The sequence below is a fragment of the Coturnix japonica genome, chromosome Z (assembly GCF_001577835.2).
Source record: "Coturnix japonica isolate 7356 chromosome Z, Coturnix japonica 2.1, whole genome shotgun sequence".
NCBI lineage: Eukaryota > Metazoa > Chordata > Aves > Galliformes > Phasianidae > Coturnix > Coturnix japonica.
In genome coordinates this window covers 28,806,717-28,834,665 of record NC_029547.1, presented here as the reverse complement: position 1 = coordinate 28,834,665, position 27,949 = coordinate 28,806,717, and the positions used below count along the sequence as shown (strand labels likewise).

The 27,949-nt window shown below is 35.3% G+C and overlaps 1 protein-coding gene across 10 annotated transcripts in view; it reads right to left on the bottom strand.

Moving 5' to 3' along the window:
- Window positions 1–2,923: 2,923 nt before the first annotated feature.
- Window positions 2,924–27,949, bottom strand: part of ZDHHC21 (zinc finger DHHC-type palmitoyltransferase 21) — a 42,183-nt gene continuing 17,157 nt past the window's right edge. For 6 of the 10 annotated variants that reach the window (XM_015849011.2, XM_015849012.2, XM_015849017.2 and 3 more), the window contains 3 exons: window positions 23,029–23,145; window positions 10,108–10,151; window positions 2,924–9,616 (listed from right to left, as the gene is read on the bottom strand). In XM_015849011.2, coding sequence (XP_015704497.2) covers window positions 9,484–9,616; window positions 10,108–10,151; window positions 23,029–23,145 — 294 coding nt within the window. In that variant the 3' untranslated portion in view covers window positions 2,924–9,483. Of the gene's footprint in view, window positions 9,617–10,107; window positions 10,152–12,888; window positions 12,942–12,967; window positions 13,037–18,276; window positions 18,343–23,028; window positions 23,146–27,949 lie in introns of those variants that run through there. The other 4 variants (XR_001552015.2, XM_015849013.2, XM_015849015.2 and 1 more) reach the window with 4 other exon arrangements.

Below are 27,949 nucleotides of genomic sequence, written 5' to 3'. Positions count from 1 at the left end.
TGGAGAAATAGTACTTTATCACACAAGAGGGAAGAGCCTCATCCAACAAAAGCATGTGGGACAATAAGTCTTTTATTCCTTCATCATGTCACTCCTTCAGTTTAAAGCTGAAACATCCTTATTACACAGCTACATATTTATCCTTCAAATACACTGGAGTCATTGCAGACCTTATTTTATTTTATTTTATTTTATTTTATTTTATTTTATTTTATTTTATTTTATTTTATTTTATTTTATTTTAATTTTTTTCATATTTAATGCAATACATTTATTTCATATTTAACATAATAAAAGACAGCTGTTTTGCAACCTGACACAACAGATGAAATTCTCTTAACTCTTCAACATCACTCAAAACACTCTGCATCTCATTTGACAGAGTATCTTGTGGAAATAAGCAAACCTTCTTCTTATCTTTAACAACATGGTCCTTACCAGTCATGGAAGCAAAAACATACGTATACCGTGAAATACTGTGACCTACTCACTATAAAAAGATGCTATATCATTGAAACCATAAAATGAAAGAATGGCTTGGGTTGGAAGGCACTTTAAAGACCAGGGCTGCCCCAGGCCCCATCCAACCTGGCCTTGAACGCTTGCAGGAATGGGATCCAAAGTTTCTCTGAGCAGCCTGTGCTGTGGCCTCACTACCCTCTGAGAAAAGAATTTTCTCATAACATCTAACCTAAATCTCCCTTATGTTAGTTAAAATCCATTGCCTGTTTGACCTGTCACTACCAGACTATAAAAAGTCGGGCCCCCTCCTCTACAGAAGCTCTTTTTAAGTACAGAAACCTGGACAGCAGGCTTCCCATAATGATGTCGTGAGTGTTAGAACTTTGTGAACATCTCTGCAAGCTCCCCAGATGTACTGGAACAACTTAGAGCTGCCAAAAGAATCCTTCACTAGCTGTTATTTTCTGTTCAAGAATAGGCAGAATCACTTACTGTAGCCATAACTTAGCAGTAGTTGCTGCAGCAATTGGTGAACACTGTCCATGCACCTCAGCTCTGGGCTGCATCAATGGCTATGGGGAGGATTTCTGATGTCCTGTAAACATGCAGCTGGGGAGCAGCCTGGCAGTGTAGAGCTCTGAGAATCTGACAAAGCTTGTGTCGCAGAATGCAGCACCCAGAACAGAGTGTGAGCAGGGAATTGCAGTTTTCTATCTTGTCACTGCATCACCACCCAATTCTTACTTCTAGCATCTTTGCTGAGAAAATCAGAGGTCAGGTGGAGAACAGAGGACGGATATTCTGAGTTACAGAGCTGTGGTGTAGCTTTCATTAGCGACCAAAACAATGATTAGATTTCAGATTTGTAGGGTCAAATCACTGCACTGTCTGCATTTATAGCACTTGGAAAAAAGGAGGAGTCTACCGTCCAAATGGAAACCAACACAGCATAGAAGCAGGGACTTTGCCACAGCTATGAAATTATGATTTGCTTTACAAAATAAAAAATGAAAGGTTATGAATCAAATCTTAAACAGCAAAATCATGTTCTATTTGGAGATAAATTATTACTTAGAATTGAAAGAGTCGTTATGCCTCAGGAGCACCTGTCCAGTTCATTTTATGTTCAGTTCTGTGTGACTGAAATACAGCTTTTTGGCTTTCTCTATTGCTGCGTGTGTCTGATCTTAAACTAATGCTTCAGTGAAGGGAATGGTTTTGAGAGGGGAAGTCTAATGAGAAAAATATTGTGAAACTGGAGGACATATAAAGAATGTGCTGTGACTGATACAAATTCTGGTCTGTTTTTTTTCAAATTAGCTTTGCTGTATTTTATTCAGACTAACACATCCTCCATCCTTCCTCAAGCCTGTTTACTCAGCTGGATGTCCACAGGGTCCAATTTTCCCTCCAATTGCCCTTGCACACTAATATAATTGCAGCTCATATGGTTAATTGGTCAGCCTACAGCAGCGTTTGCATGCATTTGTTCATCTGCACTACCTGGCAGCCTCTTAAAATGAATTTATAGACTGAAAGTACGATTGAATACTTCATTTCCTTCAGTTTATAAAAGGACAAAACACATCAAGAAATGCTTCCAGGAGCTTTAGGCATTAAAAATATTGTAGTGTACACATTAAAATAATTTTTATGGGCAAGTGGGAATAGATTTCTGTTTCCCCACACCAAAAAGTAGGCAGACAGACGCAAAATTCAGTTGAACCTAATTTGCAACTACTAAAATAAATAAATTTCATAGCAGAGATCAACTGGATTGGAAATTATTATGTGGGGAAAAGAGGCCCAATAAAATTGCAGACAAGAGGAACTGAAATTGTTGGCAGTAGGCAAGAATGGCCTTTTCTGGAATACACACAGAACACAGAATTTTACAGGTTGGTTTTATGCTGTTGTGGAAGGACCAGTATGAAAACGATTTTTATTACTGTTATTACCAGAATCCAGTTCATGTGTTGAAACAGAAGATGCGTATCCTGTGCCACAAACCATCATCACGTAGTTTGGACTCCCTTATTCATGAAGTGTTACAATTCAGCTATTTTAATCATTTCCCTGCAGATATAACCGCTGGCTTTTTGCTTCTGCTCACTTCTTTTGCAGTGGATCTTCCCAGGTCTCTAAATAATTTCTGCTATGTCAGAGACTACTGATCACACTGAAATCAGAAGCTCCTATTTTATTATTTTCTGATGCATTCTTTTGTGGTCACTAATATTTTGTTTTACACGTCTAAATTTAATAACTCACATGAATGAAACCAAAATGTATGAGCTTTCTCTTTGCACTGACATCTCTGGCACCAGTCTGCACTTATATGAAACATAAATGTTGGCAATTCAGATCCCTTTAACTAGCTCAGATAGAAAAAGGATTCCAGGAATCATTATGAGAGGTTTAATACACTGTACAAAAATATACAAGCCAAAGGTTCTTTTTAAAAAAAAATCCATATTTTTGCAATTTGATAAATAGTAATTTATAAAGTTTTAGGTAATACCTACAGCATAAGTTTCCATCCAAGTAGGGTTCACACAAACATGCCAGAAAATGCCTTGATGTTGTGTGCTTGCACTTGCCTCCACCCCTGCTTACAGATTTGTTGGATTTTACATTACATACAAGAAGTCAGAGGACAAAAAGTGAGGGAGGTTCAATGCATCACTGTAAATGCATTGACATAATTACTGAAGTAGGAAATTTAACCAGTGCTGTAACTAATGCTGTCATAGACGCTTCTACTGAAACAAGACTTTGTTTCTGTCAACACCCAGTCGTTCGCTTGAAAAGAAACAAAGATAACAAGAAATTTATTATCAGACTTTAGTTTCCCAAAGCCACCAATTTGGATTATAGATTAATCTTGTAAAACAAAAAGTATTGAGTAATGACAGCTATTTAAAAAGAATTGGGGAAACCATAAAAACAGATTCAGAACATATTAGCAAAGTAGTTGAACAACCAAATCAGTGTTAAAGAAACTCAGAGGAGAAAAAGAATCTTAGATTACTATTATTTTTTAATTTAAAACGAAGACTTCTAAAAAGTACAGTAGATAAGAAATCTCAGTAGGAATGAAAAAATAATCCAAAACGTGATAATAAAACAAAACCAGAAACACCACATGAATAAACTGAAGAAAGTGAATTAGGATAATGCTTTCTTTCTCAGCTAGACATACTCTTTGACTTTTACATTTGATTTAATAATGCCAGATTTGAATAAATAATGCCGAAGTATGTATCTCTGTTTTGGTATTATTCAGCCTCATACATTCTCAACTTGTACTGGACCTCACAATTTCAATAAGTTTAGTGTAAACGCTACTCAGAATTGTTTGAAAACATTCAAGATTAAACAAAAGCAAATTAGTCAATCATACAACCATTTGTGAGTTACATAACTCAGAGTAATAATTTGTAGAAATCAGTATGATTTTACTATCTGGCACCCGGATTGAAGCCATTAAGGAGACAGCAATAATTTTCGATCTTTAAATTACACTGTGACATTCAGTATGTCAGTCTTTAGAATCTACACAGAAATACCTATTCACCCATACACACAGAAATTACAATTATATTACAATTTTAGATTATTCTAACTCAAATATGTTATATTATTACATGTATTCCAAGGTAAGCTGGAATTATTCTTAAAGTTACACAGGCAATTCTTATGTGACCCTTGTTGCAAGTGCTGACTTTAATCATATTCCATTGCAGCTGGGAAAAGTGGACATCAAATGCCATTGAGAAATTTCAGCAAGACGGAAGTCCTAGGCTGAACACAGCTCACAGGTGCAAGTTCATGTATGAGTCTTGATGGTCAAATGCCCTACCCCTAAAAAGTAGCATAAAAATCTTTTGAAGAACAACACATTTGGAAGTATTCAGAAGGTGTGACTTTGAGTGAATGCTGTAAGTGCTGATTCTTTCCAAAAGAAAACTCAAGCAGCACCTCTATGACTCAATCCATTTTAAAGTCCTTATATTTTTACTAATTTAGATTCACTAGCATACAAGAATTACTTTCTTTTATCTTTAGTAATGCAGGAGGCAACTCTGAGTATATGTTATGCAGTCTTAACTATTAAAGCTATTAAACTTAAAAAGCACAAATGTAAAATGTAGTAGAAAAATGACACGCCGTATGTACTGTGTATTAGTAACAATGGTATTTATTTTCTGATACAAACAGCATAATGAGTAGGAACGTGTCACTTTATAATTCTATACCTGCCCAAGTTACTCTACCAGAGCATCCATTCTGTCCAGAATGAATGTGGCTTTAAGTAGAACAAGTCTATGCTGCTATGTGCTGCAGAAAGCTATGAAAAGAGCTATCAAAGCTGAAAATGAGGGCATGTGAATGTAGGGAAGTCATTCAAAGCAGAAACTTTCATGTAGTACTGAATTCACTACAATGGAAGTGATTTTGACTGGGTAAATGAGACAACAGTCAGCCTAAAAAGGTCTGGTTTCTAATATAAATCATAAGGAGAATTTCTCCTGAGGATAATTTCTTCTTACATCAAGCCAATGCTTTTAAAAGGTCTAAAGAAAATGAGAAATCGTTACCATCCTGATTTTATTGGAAAAACTATTCAACATGTAAGCCACACACTGAGGTTATTTTAAAATTAAACTCTTTTTCAAACATAACAATTCAGTGCTGTTAGGTCTAAGTCAGGACTTATTTTCCAACATGAAAACTAACTTACCCAAACTAAAGCAAGTCTCCTGCATAAGACAAAGTGAAAATTAAGCCTCTAGAGATACAGGACATCATTTTGAGAAGGTTCTTTATGACTTCACATTAGTAGCATACACAGAATTCGAGAGACATTGATGGATAATCTCAAAATGTGGTAAAATGAGCCCCTACCTCTAGCAGTTGCAGCATACGAAGATGAAGAGTAACCAAGACTTGAAAACCTGTGCCAGGTGCCCACAGCTGATTCAAAATGTTTAAGATATTTTTATAAGATATATTTCTTATATTTCTATAGAGAGGGCAGGAAAAAACAGAGCATTCTCTGAGGGTAATGATGTGAATGAAGTGGGACAAAACCCCTCATTATTTTCAAATCTGTCTCTGGACTCTGAGATTTCAGTGCTGAAGCAAATCTAGTAGTTTCTTGAAATGCAAAAAAATGGAGTAGCACCTTTGTATTCTGACAGTTACCTCTCAGCCAATTGAACGATTACGACTGCAAATGTATTTCTTACACACAGTACTAAAAAAGATCAATCTGTTATTCTTGCACACATATCAAAACTGTAAAAATAATACTGAATGGGAAGTACACAGTGGTACTAATGAATAACCACACTGTTTTATGCAACTGAGTCTTCATAGGCAGATAGCGTGGAAGTATATTTAGTTTTTATTCTAGTACCACTACTGGAAGTAATATTAAGCTTTGTTGATTGGAAATCAGGACTGTAGCAAACAAAACACTTTTAAGGAATGTAATGATATGTCCAGTTGGGAAATTGAGAAAAGTCAGTTAACAGGACTAAGCTTTGTCTTTGTGATAATGTTCCAATAAGGCTACATCACCTCCTTATGTTTAGCAACAGCAATATTAAGTCCATATTGAAGACAAAGATTGGAGATGACAAAGTTAAACAATACATCTGAAGTGTCAGCAACAGCAAATACAGAAGACAGTGGTAGTCTGCTATAAGTGATGCCCTACTGGTTGGAAGGCTGGAAAAATACAGTATATAATGTGCTACAAAAAGGTCCTTTACGTTAATTACCATTTCATGTTACCAGAAATTCATCATTTGTTTCAGCTGAATGCAAAGATGGAAAAGATTCTCTTTCACAGTACTACTGAAATCTTGTCTTTGCCCCCTACATTCCTTACATTGGTGTATAGTGGCCTGGTGGAATAAAACAAAATGTTTTCATTGTTTTGAAAAGGCATAAATAGTTGATTAAAACTTGACAACTGTAAAACGAACATTAGAAGACTTGCGTAGTGATGGCATGGGTACTCAAACTGCAAATACTTGCTCTTCTCAGTTTCACTCAACTCAGTAAGCTTTGCTAAAAAATCAAAGCATTGGCCGTCTTCTCTTCCGCTGTTTTATGAATCTTCCCTTCACGCTCACTCAACTTTAGATTAAATCCAAGTAGAATGCTTTGATTAAGTGCTTTAGAATGCAGTTTTTAATTTCACATTTATTGTTTGAAAGAAAAGTCAACTGATTCTGAACATTTTCTAGAAAAGTTCCACATGCTACACAACATTTGATGCGGGCCCAACACAGTGTCTACTTGAGATGCAGTCTTGTCTTGTGATGTTCACCTCTCCACTAGCACAGACGCAAACCCAAATCGTGCAATTATTGCTCCAGATAACCACTGTGCAGTAATGAAGTATGACAGCTGCACACCATCCTTTTTTCAGGCCAAGAGCCAACCGTCGTTGCTGAATATGGCCAAAAGAGGGCACTTCGAGAATAAGAGAGGAAAGGCTCTACATCACACTTCAGAATTAGCTAGGCGGACTACTGTCTGAAAACACTACTCAACCTCAGAGACATAATGTATGCTAATGTCTCAAGCCTAAATATTCATCAGCATTAACTGTAAACCATGAGAAAAAGTGCAAGGATGTTTGTATGCATGCCCTGTTATCCACTCAGAGCATGTTTATCCCCAGTCTGTGCCTTATCAGGACAGATTTTTCTGTTTCATATTTCATCTTTTTATAAGAATACAGGATCAGAGTCAAAATTTTATCCCCACAGAAAAGGTAACATTCAGTGGTCTTGTTACTTCATTGTATATATCATGTAAAAAAATTTAACTGAGGTTCCCAGAGTTGAGAGGATTCTGTATTTATAGAATTGGTTCTCTATGTACAGTTAACACAGACAGTGATATCAGAAAACAGAAGGAATAAAATATATGCCCCTATCACAAATGTATCAAGAATAATCATATTCTTGATCCTCTCCCTTTACAAGCACCAAAGTGTAATGACCTGCTATGAAAAATGATTAGCATGAAAAACTTTTAAAATCAAAAACAGAGTTTTTCTCATCTCATCATTGGCACATAAACCAAAACTGACTGCTATTATTCACCTAAGTGCTTTACAGAGACTATAGTAATTGAAGTCCTTCCAAGGAAAAGTGAATACAGGAATTATAACAAATACAGATATTCTTCATTTCAAGCTCTAGTCTAGCCTTTTCATCCACTTACCTCAAGCTCACTTTTCTTAATGTATTGCTGCCAATTGCTATCTTAAATTCTGAAGTCATATCTCTAAATGCAGTGACAAAGAACAGTTGAATTTAAGGCTCAAAATTTGTATTTATTTTTAAAGAGAGAAGGGAAGTAAAGTCAGTTCAAAAGTTAAAAAGTTCATAAAAGGCTAAAACTCAAGATATTTTAAGATGATTCTTGTGGCAATTTTAATGATCAAAACGGTTAATTCAAAAAGGAAACATCCACCATAATCAGTGACTGTATTAATGTTTTAAAGGGAAGATCCAAAAATTCATTATGAATAGCATTCATGACAATTTAGCCCTTCATTTTCAATGAACTGTTTGCAAATTAACTTTGGTTCTCTGCAGATTCAGACTACATGCTGTATACTCCGAGTCTCTGCCTTTAAAAATTACCCTGTCACTTGGTTGTCATTTAAGGTGTATCCTAGTCCTATTAGACTAGACAACAAACACTAGAGATATTGCAGCTGTGAATCTCCCATGAAAATTCACAGAACTTTCAAGAATCTCCAGTTCCTCATTCTAGCATTTGTACAGATATACAAGGCTATCATAAATTACATTTTTCTTTTTCTAGATCCAGAAAAGTCAAGCCAGTTTTGGGAATCATTGTCATTTCACCACAACATAAATGATGCTTTCTTTGGTTAATTACTTCCATAAATAAAGGGCCCAAAACAAGCTATCGTTCATAGGTATAGTACCCTATCCCTCTTAATAGCAAATATCTGTATCTATATATAAATTTGTTTAAAATATTTTCACAAATACCTCCCATCTACAAACACCTAAATCAACTCCAGCTAACTGTGACTAAGGAAGAGAAAATGTAAAATGCTTATTACTGTAAAGATAATATACTGTTTCTCATGGTACATTACACTGACAAATTAAATATACATTTTTAAAAAGTAGTCATTCTTGTATACATACCATATGATTTTGTTGTTGTTGTTGAATTATTGCGAAGAAATCCTTGGGGTATTAGGGAAAACATGCTTTGCATCTGCATATTTTACCCCGTGAGTTTTCAATTTTCATAGCTTTTGCTGATTTAAATACATTAATTTTTTCCACTTAGACTGTATCTATTCAGAAGAATGATTGTAAAATGTAAGATCTCTCTTTATAAACATACACATGTATTTATAATAGCCTCTCCAATAAAAGTTTAGGAAAACATCTGCTTGTTTTAAATGCTACCTTTTATAGTGCAGTGCTGCATGGTTAAAATCATGCATCACAAATAAATGGCAGTATAAGAGAATTTTAAACACATGCAGCAGAAATAGAGACCTCAATATTATCTAAAAGACCTACAGATAAAAACAGTAAAAATAAAAATAAAAAAATCAAGACACTTAGTGGGAAAGCTAACAATCAATGTAAACTTCAGTGTTTCCTACCAGAGGAAAAAAAAAAAGACAGGAGTCATTATTATCAAAACAATAGTATAAGACTGCATTCCAGTCATTTGTTTTTACTATTAACTTCAAAGACAAATAAAATCCTTTTGTAAAGCTAATCTGAAAGTGAATATATCTAAATGTAAACATACAAAGATGTATTAATTTCAGAACAGAATCAAGACCACTATTAACATAAAGCTTGGGACATACTGTGACGTCTACAATTGGTGGGTAGTTTTTAATTGACTTGAAGACTGTTATAGTCCTATTATCATAAAACCTGTAACACACTTCCAGCATGGAGGACCCATCTGTGCCCACCATCCATCTGTTTAGACATGATTGGCGAAGTGGTAGGGAACTCGCAGTGGTTGCCTCTGTCTGAAAGGAATAAACCACAGGATCTTCCAGCGAGTGCCAAAAACTTCTGAGAAGGTCTGCTGCCATGGCTTTCGGGGCCTCGATCTATAGAAGACAGCACTGTTAGTGAAAGACAGCACTCCCATGGTGCACTTCAGTCAGCTAAAACAATACACATTGGCTAGGGATCCACTACTGGACTTCCTTTACTGCTTCCTGCAGCTGAAACACAGCTTCAGAAAACAAATTATCTATGTCATCAATCAGCTAAAGGTAACTTCTGAAGCAGAGAAGAACCTCTGAATCCATGAAATGTATGTCAAGAACACAGTAGCAAGTGGTTTTTCATCTGTATTTTTGTAAGGAAATGCAATTCCACTCATCTATTAGTAAGGAAGGAAAAAGAATAATGTGTGTCTGCTTTGTATAAAGCCAACTATTACAGGCTTAGAGAGCTACTGCAAGAGATAGGAATCGTTGGGCACATTAACATACAAAATAATTTAAACAGTGCCTTTAGTTCCCTGCCTGTCTCGCACAATCAAACAAGCAGCTACTCCTTCAGCAAATAAATGTAGAAAGTTTACAGCACTTACATATCTTCACAACAGTTTGACATCTTTTCTATGCTTGTTGTGTCCTGTTGAAGAAAAGAAAACAAACTGAAAAAAAACTATTTCTTAATACTCCTCTACATTATCATGCTATTGTGAAAGAAAATAAAGCAGGGAACAATTCTAAGCATATGATGTTTTGGCTTTGGTCCATTAGGTCACATATTACTCACATTCCATACTAGTTGTAAACAGCTGTGAGATTATATGCACAACAAATTTATGCAGTTTGTTAAGTGATTTTTTACAAAGATGATGAACACGATATAACATTTTATTGTGCAGTTTTACTACGATAGCATACAGTACATTATATTAACTAAAACTACAGCATTATTAAGGTTCAAATGCATTCAGATATTACAATTAATTCACAAGACATTTAGAAGCAGCGTGCACAAAGTAAACTCTTGCCACACTTTTCATGAGCACTCATTCTAGACTTGGAGTAGTCCACTGAGATAACCACAGGAATTAAATACATTTATACCTTAATAAAAAGGAACCATTAACAGAAGCAGTACTCTGAAAAGCAAGAACTAATAAGAAATGTTGCAGTTCTGATCTTAACAACTATCATAATGCAAACAGCTGCTAAGAATATACCAGTCATTTCCAGTTTCTAGAGAAATGTCTTAAAAGTAAATCACTGAATCACAGAATCGTAGGGGTTGGAAGGGACCTCTAGAGATCATCAAATCCAACCCCCCTTATGATTATTTAAAAATTCAGCAGAAAATAAACAGTATCCAAAATGAAGATGCCCCTTCTGCTAAGAGTAAACAAAATCACGCTTTCCTGAACATAATTAACCTAATAAGTCACTAGCTTTTGTAACCAATAGATCAATTTAAGCTTAGTTCATCTCCAAATAGAACTTCTAGAACTACAAACAGTGCTTTTCTCTTGCTTCCACACTGTGTAATTAATGAAAAGCATGCTCTGCAGATGAGTATCACTTCAACTCCAGCAGAATTAGCGTTTCCAAGGGCTGCCACAGCTCATTATATCCCAAAATCATTAATCAGACCCAAAATACAATAATTCAAATATTTTTCATGGTTCCATCTTCTTTTCATGGCAGCTTGATATTTCCCTTCACTCTTCATTCTTTAGGCATGTACATAATGCGCCTGTCAGATTACACCAGCATCTGAATGAAACTGAGAGCTTGTCTTTATTATCCTAGCCATCCAGAGATGCAAAGGATGTGGCTTAATCAGGCTGTGACTTCATTAAGTAATCTGGAAACACCACCTAGCAATGGTGGTCCTTGGCTGTCCTTGCTATCCGTGCATTCAGTCCAGCGCAGGCACTGCTGGGATGGCCTACCCTGCGGCCTATTTGCTGATCTCTAGATTCACTACTGCAAAGGAGAGAAGTTGCCTATTCTTACTCCAACCCACCAGGAAGAAAATGTTCCTCCCTGTTTCTGTAGAAAAGGCATGCCCACCGCAGATTATGTAAATCCATTCTGGGTCCATCATTAGGTGGATCTGAAGAACTGCTCAAGAGCAAGAGAGGACCAGACTGGAGACAGCAGACTGTAAATAACGGTTTTTGTTCCAGTTCCCATAAATAAACCTTGTGGGCCTGTCTAGCATACTAGCCTGCCTTCCCTCCCCTCACCTTCCACAGGTAGCAGCAAGAAAGCATTAGAAGACATTAGCCATTTTCCCTGTTACAGAGGGATGGGGCTGCACAGCCAAAGCATATTCTGTTTCCTTGGCCTAGCTTTTTGTTTAGTTTTCATATGACCAAATGGAAATCACACACAGCTGAATAAATAACCACAGAGATTACTTTCATGACATATCAGTGAGGTTATAACAGTGGTTTCATGACATGCTCCTTCCATAACTGCAAAAATATCACTGGGAATTACCTTCTCATCACCTCAAGCTGTCTGTCCGATGGTACAAAATACTGCAAGTGCATTTGAAAGCAGTGACTGCAAACTAATGTTTTAGAACAGTGCTATGCTAGTCCAGTCTATAACTGATTTCCAGCTATCAAGGATTTACATTACCATTATACAAAATGAATCTTAAAACAGCTTTGGGTGCAGATTCTCAGTAACAAGCTAATACATTAAGCAGGGCTTTTTGCTGCTTCTCTACATGGTCTGTTCATTAATGTGTTTTTACTGCTACCTAAAACACTGTATTTGAGACTTTTAGAGCAATTCCCTGTTTGGAGATGGGGTGGGGGAAAGCTGTATTTCACTTTGGTTGTCGCCGTTGCACTGAGAACTGAAAGATGCTCCACAGTGTGTGCTTGTTTCAAAAAAACAAACCTCTGCCAAGTGCAAAAAGCATTACAACAGGACCTGCCGAAAGTGTCCATAAGAAAAGACTGTCAAACTTCCAAATCTCTCCAACTTACTATTTTATTTGGATAGGAAGTCAAAGAAAATAATCTTTTCTTTCCTTCTTCCTGCATTAAAGTTCAAGAAACTATCATTTGCAGTAAAAGAATTTAGCTTCACAGTAAAAGAATTGGGCTAAGCAGCCAATGTTTTGTTTCTGGGATACCTTTTCAGAATCTATATTTTAAAAAAATATATATTTATAGACACATTTTAAAAGCTGTGAGCTACTGCTTGAGGGAGTGGGAGGAAAGATCTCTCTTTGAAGTTTAGCTACTTAACAACTGCTGGAGACTAACTTACCGAATTCCCCCCCTGCTTCCCCCTCCCAGCACCACTGCCAAACAGCTGGGCTCATTTGAAATGTATTTTAATTTGACAGTGAACCAATTTACCTTTTCACATGAAAGTGAAACTTCACAGCACCCCAGGAAACTCAGCAGCCCCTCTGGAGATGGAAGAGGAAGGAAAGGGAGATATATTCTTCTTTCAGAAAAGGAGGACCAGGAGGACCAGAGTAACCACTCTTCTTCTGAATGCATCCTGTTCATTAATATACCTCATGAATGGCTTTCAACAAGAATATCACCTCACTTACTTATGCATTTAATGCATACAAGGGCTTTATTACAACATTGGCATTACTGCATTCAGCCTAAGAGGCTTTGTCTGTCTGCATATACTATCAGCTTGGATTACTATTAATAGAACACTACTAAGAATTTTTGTTTTTGTTTTTTTTTCAGACTCATAGCCAATGCTGATGTTTAAATGTTCCTAGGGGTTGGTATTCATAGAGAAGTTTAACATCACTTGGTATGAACAACCTTGTTAAAGCTACTGACCCCTAGTAACCTCCATCTTCAAGAAAAATACTGAATTTACCATAAGTCAAAACTGACTAATGACATCAATAAGTGTCGTAAGGGAGAAAAAAAAATCATAACTCAATAAGAAAGGAAAAAGAAATTCAAGGAAATAAACACAGAAACCGTTAGCAGCATATACCTTTAAAAAGAGACAAAGGGAAAAGTGCTCAGATTCTGCTGAGGAGGTATAACATGATTGGTTGTTTTATTTTTTAATTGCAGTTTTTTTGTTTCTGGGTTGCTTTTTTTGTTTGTTTTTGTTTTGTTTTGTTTTTTTTGCGTTAAGGACTTACTACAAGTTGAGCAGCTTGCCTGCTCTAAGTAAGCTACTGCAACAGCTAATACTGTTAGGAATGATAGGAGTATTGAGAGAATTCTCTAGACGTAAGATTAATTTGCAAATGAATGCACCTGTGCTACCTACAAAGAGAAAGAAATCTTTCACATCATTATTTTTAATAAGTATAACTAACTACCTAGAAAAAAAGAGGTTTCAAGAAAGATCCCATACACTGTTTATCTAATGGTGCTATAGAATGAGATTCATCATGAACTGATTTGTGATGGAGCAAGCACGTGGAAGAAATGCTTCCCTCTAAGTGGTTCATGTTTTCCAAAGGAGAAGCAGTAATTCCATACTCACAGAACTAACTCCAAATTATGTAGCCACAATGTCTGGTTCAACTTCATTTCTGTACTTGCTTGAAGTGATGTGTAATCAATACAGTTTTATTTAATACTCGTATTGGAAGAAGGCAAGCAGTAAGCCCCACTTTCTTAAATCGATTATTCTCAAAGACTTAAAACACAAAAATCAGTTTGGAAGTACATAATAACATGGAAAGAGGAAAAAACAAACAAAACTTTGCAAGTCTTCCTGGACTTGCAACCATTGCTTTCCCATTAAAGTACCACTCTATCTGAATAATCCACCAGCTTTTCATTCTCCTACCTATCTTTTCTTGTTTGTTTGGAAATGGCAGATGAGCACTTGTGGAACACCAAAAACTGAGCATCTCACAAAAACAACTGTGAGAATTTCATAAATTTCCCTTGTTGGCATTAACTACATTTTGATTTTACTTATGGCTACATTTTATCATTGTTTTCTTAATCATGAATTCTTACACAAGAAAATATGATTATGTCTATCCATATCAGTTAAATTCAGTTTGAAAATTACTAGTTGAGTTCTAGCTTCTATATTTTAAAATCCTTAAATCAGAGAACTGCCTGCAAAATTAAGAAGAAAAGAAGCTATGGTACACATGTAAGGAATATTCCCACACAATTCTAGTCTTTGATGTACTGTGTTTATAAGACTTCTTATGCATTTGTCAGTTATTGCTAAATAATTCAGTGAAAGAAAACATGAAGACAAATTAGGAGTGCGTTTTCAAAGAAGGTGGTGTAAACAAGTTTCCTTAGTCTGTTTCAAATCCATGGTGTGTTAGGTGCAGATGCCTGCATGACTGCAAAACACATGACAAAACATGCATATTGTACTTCTTGATACACAGCAATAAAAGAGAAAAAATATTAAGGAAAGAAATACTTTGCAAGGCTAGCTACTGGCTGTCCTCACACATCTGAATCTGACAACTGTGCACTCAGCCTGAGAAGAGGCAAACACTGTCATTATAGTTTCTTATTTTCAGCTGTTTCAAGGTAATTCTCTAATTATTATTCAGAAAAATTATTGAATTGCATCATGACTTCTTCCCCAAGCAGTGAAGAATATATCATTGGTGTGGTATTTTTCTTGATTCCTTGCCAAATATAAAAAGTCTTTGACTAAATTTTCAAAGTAATTCATTTCCTTAAAACTAATATAAATAATGGTTCTCAATAAAAGTATTCTCAATTTACCTAAAAACATGCTGTGATTTAAAAACAGACAAGATCTTCTGCAAATTCGGATGTTTTACACTTGAATTTATTCTGATACTTTAAATAGCTCATGAGAGAGCTTTTTAAAAGAAATTAAGGTTTTATTTTGATGGAAGATAGGCTTCTAAGAGTGGCGGGATATATTCATTTAAAAATTAAACTAACTCATTCTCTGTTTGAGAAAAATACGGAAGAGATTCAATTTAAACAGTTAACAAAATCTCATTCAAAGACCAAGACCAATTAATTCCTGACCAATTAATTTATTGGACTTTATGTTGTCTTCTAATAGGAGATTTATGTATCATCAGATTAAAGGTGGAGACAGGAAAAGGAGAATGGATAAGAAGAATGGAGTAGACACGGGCTGACAGGGTTCACATGAACTTATTTTCCATTATATCACTAATTTCAAATTATTAATGGGGTATACACTTTACATACATTCTGTTCGTCCTCTACAACTTGTATTTCATAGTTTACTATATCCAGGTAAAGTATGTGCTTGCCTAAGAATCCTGATTTCCCCTTTAAACCCCATTTTTTTCTGTGCTAAACTTAATTATGAGGATTAATAGTTCTTAATAGTTCTGTGATTACTTTTCTGCCATCCTTAGGAAAAAAAAAAAAAGAAAAAAGAAAAAAGCCCTTATTATTTCACTAATCAAAACAGTAATTAATAGATGATCTGATTAAAGATATGGTTACAAATATTTTTAACTGTAAGATACTTCTGAAGAAAAAAAATAAGCATTTTAGCACAACTACAGCACTCATGCTTGCAATATATTAAACAATAATGGATCAATACTGTAAAACATACAAACAACAGCACAAGGTAGTATGTAACAAATATCTACATTAAAACACGCTCCTAAAGAGACAAATTTATGTGGATAGGTATCATACTGTACACCAGACAGACTCTTGAACACCAGCTGTTAAACTATTTTCCTTTCCATTCTCCTCAAGGCAAATAAAGGGAAATTTCTCTACCTCGTCCACATAGCTGGTATACACTGGTATATCACAGCGCACTGTTGAAACCATCAATTAACAGGAAACCCCGGCAGCATTAATTAAATTAATAAAGTCACTGTCCACTTAGGTTATGATAATACGTATGCTCCCTTGCATAAAGAACACATGGTATCTATTAAATTTATAGAAGCCCATCTATTACATAGTTTTGCTCCAGAAAACCAATTTATTTACTAAGTAATTATAAAGAAAACTGTGTGCCTGCTGTCTGGATTTAAAATCACAGAAAATCCTATTTGATGGAGTGTAATGGAAAAATAAAGAAAATGTATATAATTTCCTATGGCTTGTTTGAACATATGGAAAAATGAAAACACTAACTGTTTAGTATTTGAAATAAAAACAATCAAAGGTAATCCTTTAAAATTAGGGTTCAGATTAGTCTCTGCAAAGGATGCTGTTTAACTGAAACATCTGGTAGTGTTATGTTGAGAGACAGACCTTTTTTAACTTTGGAAATGAGATTAGTAGATCCGTTATTTGTAAGTGTCCGAGTAATTTCTAATTATTTTATCTGGGTCACAGATAATCCGCTTTTACAGGGCTCCCACAATGACATCAGAGGATCACTGCTGAACTGATTATCCTGTTACCTTCCACCATCCATGGGAAGATGGGATTTTCCTTTTGTGCAGAGGAAGAGAAAGAGAGAACTGTCTGATTGCTTTAGACAGGTGGCAGCCAACAAAACAAAAAACAGCGCAGACCTTGAGAAGAAACCAACCCTCACATATGTAAAGTTTACCACGTGCCTTAAAACAGGCCAGAAAACTGAGTATTTTTAGCAGTGTCTGGTGCAATTTTAAAACCTCACTGGACACAAAGCAAAAATGTTTAAAAAAGAGTTTGCAACATATCAAGATGATCAGATAGATCATTCTTTAAATGCTATGCCATAGTACTTATTACTTGAACTACAGCAATATCTTGTAAATCAAACATAACTGATATCAGTAGAAAACCTGTGTTTTTTAGCATCATTTAACTGTTGAGATTATGCAAAACAATCAATCAACCAAACAAACAAACAAAACCAACCCAAAAATGATTTCTGTAAGCAGAACTGGAACACAATTCTATGAGCGAAACAGACAAGTGCAAATGCCAGGGCTGGTCTTCTACTAATATATACTCAAGTAACCTGGCATTTTCACCTTTTTGAAGGAGGGAGTGTGGATTACAGCTCTTTACCTCTCGTAATCATAAATTTGAAGCCATCTTTAGCTGATAAGAAGACTTCTTTATTTCCTTTTTGTGAATTTATGTCTTTTCATATTTGGTTTATATGCACTTTTCTAGGAAAACAAATACCTGCTGTGTAAAACAAAAACAAACAAAAGAGTGAACTAATTTTTTTAAAAAAAAAAAAAAGTGAAGAAAATGTGTCATCAGAAGGGAAACTAGCCTTTGGACTCTTTAATTTAACTTATCAAATTTTATTATACAATATAAGGATAACTACAGAAAAAAAGAAGGGAAATGGAAATAAAATGAAGTAACATCTATCCTTCAAGTTCTGCTTCTAAGTTCAGTGCAAAATATTCTCCCTGCATTTGTTGTTGCAGTACAATGTCATTAACTGGCATAATCAGTAGTTACTATATGGCATATTTTGGATGTTTTTGTAGAATTTTTTTTTTTCCTAAAATGGAAATGTCTCAAGCATAACATTAATTTACATATAAATACTATTCTTATTGTTTATGACAAACCAAGAAATATATTAAATATCTCTCTGTCTTGATGAAGTAGTTTAGAAGCACCTGTACTAGAGCTACCTTGTTAGCGTGTTCTTCTTGCAGTGATGGGAGAAATAATTGCTCATGGTAGAGTCCCAGCTAGAAGCCATCTGAACTGAGTGGTACAAATAATAAAAAGGCATTATTCACAGCAGGAGGACACAACTTTTTTTTTAACTTTTTTTTTCTTTCTTTCTTTTTTTTTTTTTTTTTTTTTTACTTACTGTACTAGTCTAAGCTTGCCTTTTCTTCCCAAGAAGTCATTGAATATGCTTTGCCACCTAGGAATCTACAAATACTGACTCATCTCCTGTTAAAAAAGACAAAACTTAAATTTGCAGGACAGGCAATGACAGGGAATAGAGGATTAAAAAGCAACTGTAATGCATGGAATACAAGCAGGCCTTCAATACTACATAATCTACTAAGGGAAATAACTTCAGACCACAACAACTTCTTGGTTGAAACTGAATTCTATCACCCAGCTCTTCAGAAGCACAAAAGTGGTTAGCAGTAAGACTAACTGTTATGCTGAGAATTTAAGGAGCGTATCCTCTAAATCAGAATCTGAGATTTTCTCCTTGTTTCAGTGATTTCTAAATTAGACATAATTCATCTACATTTATCTACAAGGTTTCCAAGTAAAAGTTACACAAGAGAAGAAGAAGTGCTAAAATTCAGGATGATCAGGAGAGTAAAAGCAAACAGAGCTTTGGGAAAGAACTGCAGGAGAATGAGAAGAGCCATGTGCCCTTCCTGCTACAAGTGTGTTTCACATATGCTAGTTTCTAGGGAGAAAGCACTAATCTCATATAAAGTGGCCACCTCAGCTGCTCCTCAGTTCATGAGAATAATTCATGTCAAAAGTTCCTCTAAGGACAGTTTTTGCCAACCAGCTGCTCTCCTCTCATTGTGGGAAGTCACCTCCCCTGCTCTTTGACTGCCTGAACCTTCAGATGAGATATAAATAGCAGCGTGCTCAAGACACTCCAGCAGTAATGGCACAATAAGAAAGGTGGAATACATAGCCAGAGAGATAACTGAATATTGGGTAACTTGTCTGCTTGTAACTTTGCACAAGAGCCATATGTAAGTATGCTAGATACAGTAGTTTTATGAGACACAAGACTTTATCCATGCATATACACCGGTATCCACTGAACACATGTGATTGAGGACAACAGAAGGTAACATGCTTTTTTTCTTAGTTTAGGAATTCTTACATAAAGGATCTACTATTATAAACAAGGAGACTTGCACAATGACACAGATCAGACAACTGCAGTGCAGCACTGGAATTTGGCGACTGTCAGAATACAAAGCAGAATTCCTCACCTGCTCTTCATCGAATGTTTTACTATTTTTAGCTATTGCACTGTTTCAAACACATCTGATTATCTTGGGTATGCTCTTTTCATCACATGAGTTGGACATTCCTGACTTTGGAAAAAAAAGTATCAAGGAGAGAAAATTCTAGAATTTCTCCTTAAAATCCTATGAAAAACTCCTTTCATATGGCTTACTGAGCAACGATAGCTTTATTACAGTGAAGTAATACAGAACAGTAATGTAAACTGTGCTCAGAAAAGTTATATATATATATATATAGGGAACTTCATGCAAATATATTCCATATATTCAACTTTACCAACCCTGCTGGTGTGGCAAAAAAAGATAAACAAGCAATTTTCCTTTCTATAAGCGTGGAGAATCAGTACAAGCACCAGAGTGCTCTGAACTATATCTTACTTCATATCTGAGCTACATTTCAATCATTTATATTTGAGTAGTCATCATACTGTGGAAATCAACCATACATACAGAAGCAAGAAGGTACCATTTCAGGTACCACCTCTTTACTACTGGAAAGAAAACTGGTTTTTTTTCAGCCTTAGCTGCTTGTATTACTTTATTTAGAGATAGGAAATAGAAACTATTGGCTTGCTGTCTGGAAAGTTATATGATTGTCTTTAAGCTCCCTTTATGGAGAACCAAAAAGCTTTGCTATACTATGAGTCAAATTTAGATAAATTTTTACCTTCCAAAATCCAATTTTTGCAGAATTTGAAATACAGGTAAATAATAAAGATAAAACCCAACAAACTTGAACTTACTTAGCTTACCTAAACAGAGGTCCCCACTCTCTTCCAACCCAATTGCAGATGTCTGTGCTGTTTCAGCAGTTTCTGAAGTGTATGATCTCAAGAACAGCTACGGAGCAATTAAAGTAACTGCACATGCCTATGCCTGCATTTCTTTTAAAATAACCTCAAACCTGCACTACTGGTCTCTAATGATTGTCTAAATTGTGGTTAATGTTTATCTGTACCTTAAAATAAATTCATCATGAATTCATCATTTTAAACACAGCTCACTTCAAATAAAATTTAACCTGTTTATGCAGAAATGCTGGGTGCTGAACCCCAACACAGTAAGCATGTTAATACTATCTCTAAGCAACCTTATTTTATTGCTTCTACAGGACACGAATGCATCTACACTGCACTCAGCACTGTGAGTGAACACATCCATTTTCTTTGTTTCCATCACAAGGGTCTTAGCAAAGGCCTGAAAACAGTCACCTGCTGCCCTCTCATCTGCCTTTTTCACTGGCTATCCAAAATTCTTGGGAAAACAAATCCCCACACTACAATACTGACACTGTACACTTAGATTTTCTGACACAAGTTACAGGCTAAGCACAACCTCAACAACAGATTTGAGGTGTTTTTTTGTTGTTTGACGAGCAGGATTAAAACACTGAAACAGGTTAAGCAGGGAGGCTGCATTGCTTCTGTATTTAGATATATTTGACAGAGGAGACTGAGAATATGACTGTATAAACACTTTCTATGCAGCTGGCCCTTCTTTGAGAAAGGGTTTATCCTTCAGAAGACCCTTTTAATGTATATTATTCAGTGCAACAGTATTCACATGATGTGAACAGGGATCCAAATTACATATTTCTGCTTTCCAGTAATCCCAGACCCAAAACATTGAGCATAAAAGGCAAGCATAGAAGTCCCATTTCAGGTAGAGTGCAGTGAGAGGCACTTCAGACCGAACATTCTGCTGTCTGACTCTCAGAGACTGTAGAGTCTATCTACATCTGTAATATTGTGGTGTGCTTGTTTGTCAAATATGACAAAAGAAATCATTCAGGCATGCTGGAGTTCAACAACCAAAAGAAAAGGAGGTGGTTATTGAAAACATTATTTTCAGCTCCTACCTGTTTCAGGACAGTAGCCAGCTCAGTAGTTGCAATGGGACACACAACACAGTATGTTACACGCTGGCACAGAGAAAGCAGCCTTTCATTATTTAGTATGCTGCTGGCAGCCTAAGTGCATAAGGGGTCAGACTGAACATACTAAGAGTTCATGTGTGTCACAGAGGCAGTACAGAAGGCATCCTGTGTTAAAATATAAATGTTCCAAGTTTCAGATGTGTCTGACAATTGGTTTCACTCCATTTTTCTTTCATATATATTGACAGTATAGATAGATACTGATAGCCTGTGCCAAAATTTAGTGTAGCTTCTAGCAGCAGCAGGCAGAACCACACATGTAGGTTTTGTTTTGTACTCTCCTGCATCATGTCTTTTGTTTTGGTGTAGTACTAAAAGCATGCCTTTTTGTTTCTTTTCATATAACCATTTAGCAGTCTCAAGACATGCACATTTCAGCATATGAACATTAAGGCTTCTTGAGTTTTTGTCTCCCTCCACCAGTGAGAAAAGGAGTAGAATCCAGATGTCTTTACCATTTCAGCTAGATATCTAACAAGGCAAAACTCTGAATTACACAGACAAAAAGATGTGTGTAGTCATTTAAATACAGAGTTGACTTGTCATCCAGTCCCTGGTGCAGAAATCAGGCACACAGTTACAGGGCACGAAGATAAACACGCCAGCAGAAAACTGGAAAATGGCTAGACAGTGTATTATTTTTGCAACAGTCACACAAGGATCAGAAGGCAGTAACTTGGAGAAAGAAAACACAATGAAAACAGTATTATTTTTATCTAAAAGATTTTAAAACTACACAATATTGCTTGTCCTTTATTCCATGCAAAGGAATTATGTAATACAATTAGAAGGTTTTCCATTATGCATCTGGTGGGTTAATACACAAACCCTGGTAATGCCAATATTAATTCTCAGATCTCAATCCATTGTAGTCACAAAGATGCAGTTATCTTGTACTTCACTGTGTCTAAAAAATGTCTAGCAAACCAGGTCATACATTCTTGCAGATATGTAGAGGTCTGACTAAAGCACTGTCTTTGTTCAACACTGGAGTACTCTAAATATTTCTATGTATTCTTAATACAGTTCTAAAGGATTCATTAGCAGTGATTAATTTATTATGTACAGAAGCAACAAGTGCTTGCTTCTCACAGATATTTATTAAATTACCAAATACATTTAAGTGAGAAACATATCCATGTAGAAGAGGTTTTCTGCCTTACTCTTTTTTCCTTCTGTAAATTTAAGTATAGAATATAAATTCGTACTGTAACAATTTACAGTCATAATACCGTCTCATTCCATAATTTAGTAACTGAGTAGATATGCAAGCTTGCTTATTAACATACTTAGGAAAAAGTATGTGCTCTCAAAATGTATGACTTAGCAGGCCTCACTATCACAAAGACTGAGATCATGGCATATAAGAGTTTAAAATTTTAAAAAATGTATCAAAATATAGCAAAGTAAGTACTCTGTACACTTTATCAATCTGTAACAATGTCAGGCTTTACTTTATTAACATAAAACAGGAAATTGCATTGGTAAGTGAATTATTAGACACTGGTTTGATAGAAGGCTTCTTCAGATTTTCTTGAAGACAAGACTCTTGATAAAGCACATAACAAGTAGGTGAAAGTGGGAAGGTTTCTCTATTGTCCTTTAAATACAAAATGCTTTTCTTTTTTTATAATTTTATCGAAAATAAAATGAATACATAGTACTAAAAGCAAGGGATTAAATACTTACAGTGAAAATACCAATTAGCTGAGTGTAAAAGAGTCCACTTATTCCACCTAATATTATTATACCCATGAATGCCGATATTCTTAGAAGAGCAAGTTCATGTCTAAATACAAAAACATCCTAGAACAAGACAGAAAGGAGAAAGAGACTTTAGAACTTAAAAATTAAGTCTGATCTGAGTGCATACACTAGGTAAGAACCATTCTAGATGATTTACAGCTAGGAGCAAATTGGATTTGGAGTTATGTGGCAAATCATTGATATATTTGAGTGCAAAAATTATAAAACAATCATTTATGTACGTAAACAGTTTTTTCACTACACTGCTAAAAATTCAGGGAATATATTAAGCTCAGATTAGTTTTTCTTCACTTTTTCCACCTTAAACAGCATCAGATTGTTATACACAAGCTTTATAATATAAGAAAGCCATTCTGTTAAACAGTGTAATGTCTAGAAGTTATCATCTCACAGCTACAACAAATCTTGTTCTAATACCATCTCTTTATTATAAAAATAATAACATTCCTAGCTTAAAGACAGTACATTAAACAAAAATAAATAAATCAAAGTAACTCAATTTTCTTGGCCTGACTGTAATGCTGCCTGTTATTTCACATAAACTTATCTTTACTCAGCCTCAAGCAATAGCTTATCACATTGCATATGGGTGCACAAAAATGTTGTCTCAGAGCAGAGGATATGAATTTACTGTACAACCTGGTCTGGAGAGTCTGCTTTTAGCCAGCAGAAAATACAAAAAGCACAAGAGAGTTTTAAAGCTCTTCTTCAAAGGAAACTGGAAAACATTTGTACGTTGCAGTTACTGTAGATGTACTGCAAGTTCACACCCCATCTTATCCTTTGATAATGAGTTAGCGCACCCGTTCACTTATTTATAAGTCACAATTATGTTCTCAAGGCTGTCTTTTGAATGTACACATCTGTTCTTCCACTTAGAAAAGCCAGATCACAGCAGGAAACTATTAAAACCTCTCAAGTAAACTTTAAATTACAACCAGAACATAAAAGTGAAGTGAATGAAAAAAAAGATTCCTACTGCTTTTGAACTTTTCTTCTTTATGCTCAACCACTTGGACTCAAGGAAGAAGAACTCAAATTCAGGAATACTAGGGTTTAATTGAGAACACAAACACATAGAATTTTAAAAGGTGTATGATTTTGCATTTATTTCCACTAAGTTAGAAAACATAAATTCAGGAAAAAGTTTATAATGCCTACTAAAGTAAATAATAATGGGAAGAAAGAGGAATCACTAATTAAACAACTAAATAAATTTTAAAAAAAACCAAAACACAAAAAAACAAAAAACAAAAAGCAAAACACTCTTCTAAACTTGTAATCCAGCTCTTGTTAAGACTGGCATTTCCTTATGATGTAGGGAACATATTCATTTCCATTCTATTTAATTCTTTTTTATTCAGTCAATCAGTTAATTCAAAATAACACCCTCTCAAAACTGGTCATGATAATTTCAGTTTCCCTTTTAACCACCTTCACTGACATTTAAAGAAAAATAAAGTAAGATACTAAGTTCTACTAGATACATAAAATACCTTAATATCTTCATAGATACAGTGTTTTGTTGATCAGAAATGTTTCCATAAATTTATCCTTATCTTGAAAGAAAACACTAAGACGTAGAAGAAGACTGCCAGCAGAGAAGTCACATTCTGAATCTAGCATTACACATTCCCATTAATACAAAAGATACATAGAACCTCCCAAGATTTTGATGTGACCTATTCTCTTGAACACAGTCTTCAGAAGAAAATAGCAAATAAATTCTAAAAATCAACCAATACCAAATAAAATCTCACTGTAAGGAATAAGGAACATAGCTTACGTTTTCCCTTTGAACTCATGATAAAACAAGAAACTCTCTCTCAATTCAGTATTACCAGGCAAGATAAGCTGAACAAAATTTTCATTAATTTTCATTACGTGAAGACCAAAGATTCCTATTCTACCTTTCCTTCCTCCCTAAAACATGAAAGCATCTACAGCAAAAGAAGATGCTGAATTACTAATGAGAAGAGGTGACATCATCAGTATTTTTTTCTCAACCACTCTATGTCCTTAGGGAAATCAAACCCTCTGATGCAGTGATGCCCCTGTCTTCAAAATAACACAAACTGCATTCAGAGGAAGAATTCACAGACAGAGTCATGAACTGTAAGCATACATAAACTAATATCATCAACACACAAGCTTTCTCTCTCGGCACAATAGAGTTTTGTTTCATAGCAGCTTTTTTGCACATGTGGCCAGGCTGACATCAGTGCTCTTGCCACAGATGTAAATATACACTGGTTTAACAATAAAAGCAGCACTTTAGGGAGCCAGCCCCTTTTCTCTTCTTTTGGTCAACATCACAGTCTGACTGTTCTGTCCAGTCTTCAGTACACATGGGTTGTTGCCACACTTTTCCTGCTTCCTATGTAGCTCAGATATGCTGTGTCCCTTTCATGCTTCCCCAGCATAGTTTGTTGCCTGTTAAGAGAGGCTTTTAAGATCCCATTAGCCACTACTTCTACTCATATAAACCAGAAAGACTTGGGATTTTACGAAAAGACATGGATAGAAATATGTGGAACATAAATTTGGCACAGAGTATGAAAGTGAGGGCTGTACTGCAAACCATAAGGTATAACATTTTTATCTAAGTAATACCAAAACTTTCCACAGAAAGCAAATCTCCATGACACATAGTCAAACAAGCCTTTCTCTTGACTCTGCTCCATGGCAGAACATACACCATGCCTTCATTTCTAAGCATCAGCTGTCATGGATGATCCCTGTAACACATACTAATGTTGACCACAAAGACTGTCACAGGTTCATCCTCACACATAGGAAAGAGGTCAAAACTGATGAGTACAGCACAAGGTCAAAAGAAGTGATGCAACCATTATTTCCAAATTCAACTTTTCCAAAAAAGGCATGAACACATTACAGAGGTCCACGCTATTTACAGCGCTATTATTTCCCTACATAGGGTTTACAATTTTAAGAACAGCACACTTAGTACAGAGGACACAGCTTCCAACAGAACTAATCCAGGACTATGGTATCTCTTCCAGAACAAAGTGAAAACAACCATCAATCTTCATAAATTTGCATTTAAAAAGTAATATGTTTTCAATTCTGCCACAGAGTATATTAATTGCTAACAAAATACAGTCACACTTCATCTTTCTCTTAGGAAAGGGACACAGAATAAGCTCCATAGGCTATAACCTGAGTATTTATTCTCAGTTGTCTCAGTCTGGCGATAGTCAGTCTATCAATCTGGATACCACAAAAACAGTGCAGAATATATAAGAAAGCCAGGCTGCCAGCAAAACAAAATTCAGGCTTTGCAGGAGAGAAAATTCACTCACACAAAATAAAAATTAAAATTTAAAAAAAAAAAAAAAAAAATGCAAACAGCACTCCAACTATAAAAATAATTGTCAACACAGAGCTCAGTCCAGAGTGGCAATTCTGAAACTACTTTAGACAGAGAAAGGCAAAACAACTTTGGCATAAAAATGACACTACTAACAGATCAAGTTTTTTAAATGTTATACTCTGTATTTTTTTAACACAGATGATGTATCTATTATCCAAACTTTATTCAGTATTCATATACTGTCCCTGTAACTATATAGGAGGCTAGGCTGTTTTTTGTTTTGCTTTTGCAGAGAACTGAAGAGATTAATTTGTTTTTAACACACAAAAAAACCTCTCACGTCATGTAGGCCATTTCATAAACCCAAGAAAAAATGTCTCCTTTAGTGTCTCAAGACTCTCTCAACCTTCAGGCTTTTAATGAGAACAAAACTCTTTAGACTGAGCTTTCAAAAATCACCAGAGCTAGCTGGAGAACTCCTAATCTGTCTTATTTGGACGACAGTGTTTTCTGCTAGTATCTTGCACAGATGAGTTAATTATTATTTCCTTTGTTTCTAGCAGTAATTGCACTCCTCCTGCTGGACAAATAGAAGCAATAACCACAACCTATCCTTCTGACAGTAGACAATTAAAAGATCTGAGAATACTGTGTAAGACCTGAAGCTAAAATATTTTCTCTCTGTTGAAATGTCTTCCTTTACTAGCTTTAAAGCTATCACCTTTACCACACATACTTAGTTTAAAATGCCCAGGTTTCTCTTAGTCTTTAAAATTCAAAATGCATATTTTCACCTTGGAATAAATGCCAACAAGAAAACAGCAATAATATTTTACTTACAAATTAATCAGTACTATGATAAAATGTTTATTTTGCAAAAGTATTAAAAGTGGATTTAATTCCATAGCTTCTGTATTTTGATCTATTTCACAGTTAAGAAATAAAAATTAAGAGAGAGGAGGGCACACAGCCAAAAAAAAAAAAAAAAAAAAATCACAAATGCTTTTAATGAGCAGGAAGTAGGCTAATTCCAGATGGCTGTGTAGAAAAAAATATACAGGTTTTTGAATTTGTGCTAAACACTAGCCCATCAGCTCAGAAAAACACAAGCTCTGGGATAAAACCAAAATTTCTACAACAAATAGCACTTCTGAGAAAGGTAGAATATACTGAAGTCTCTAAAACACTGTAACACTTCAAGCTTAGTTATTATCTGAAGACTGAAAGAACTTTGCAAGATGACTGTCAAAAAGCCTCCTTATAACCAAATTTTCATACTGTTCATCTGATATAAAAGAAAGACAATTCTGACAAACGATTTTAAGCCTTAAAATTTTATGACAAATAAATCTTAGCTACATTTGAGATAAACAGTCTAGTGGGGCCCTGGTGTCATATTCCAGGAAGAAATATTGACTTGACTCCACAACAAATTATTCTGCTGATGGACAGTTGGCTGAATATGAGCCAGCAGTGTGCCCAGGTGGACAAGGCCAATGGCATCCTGGC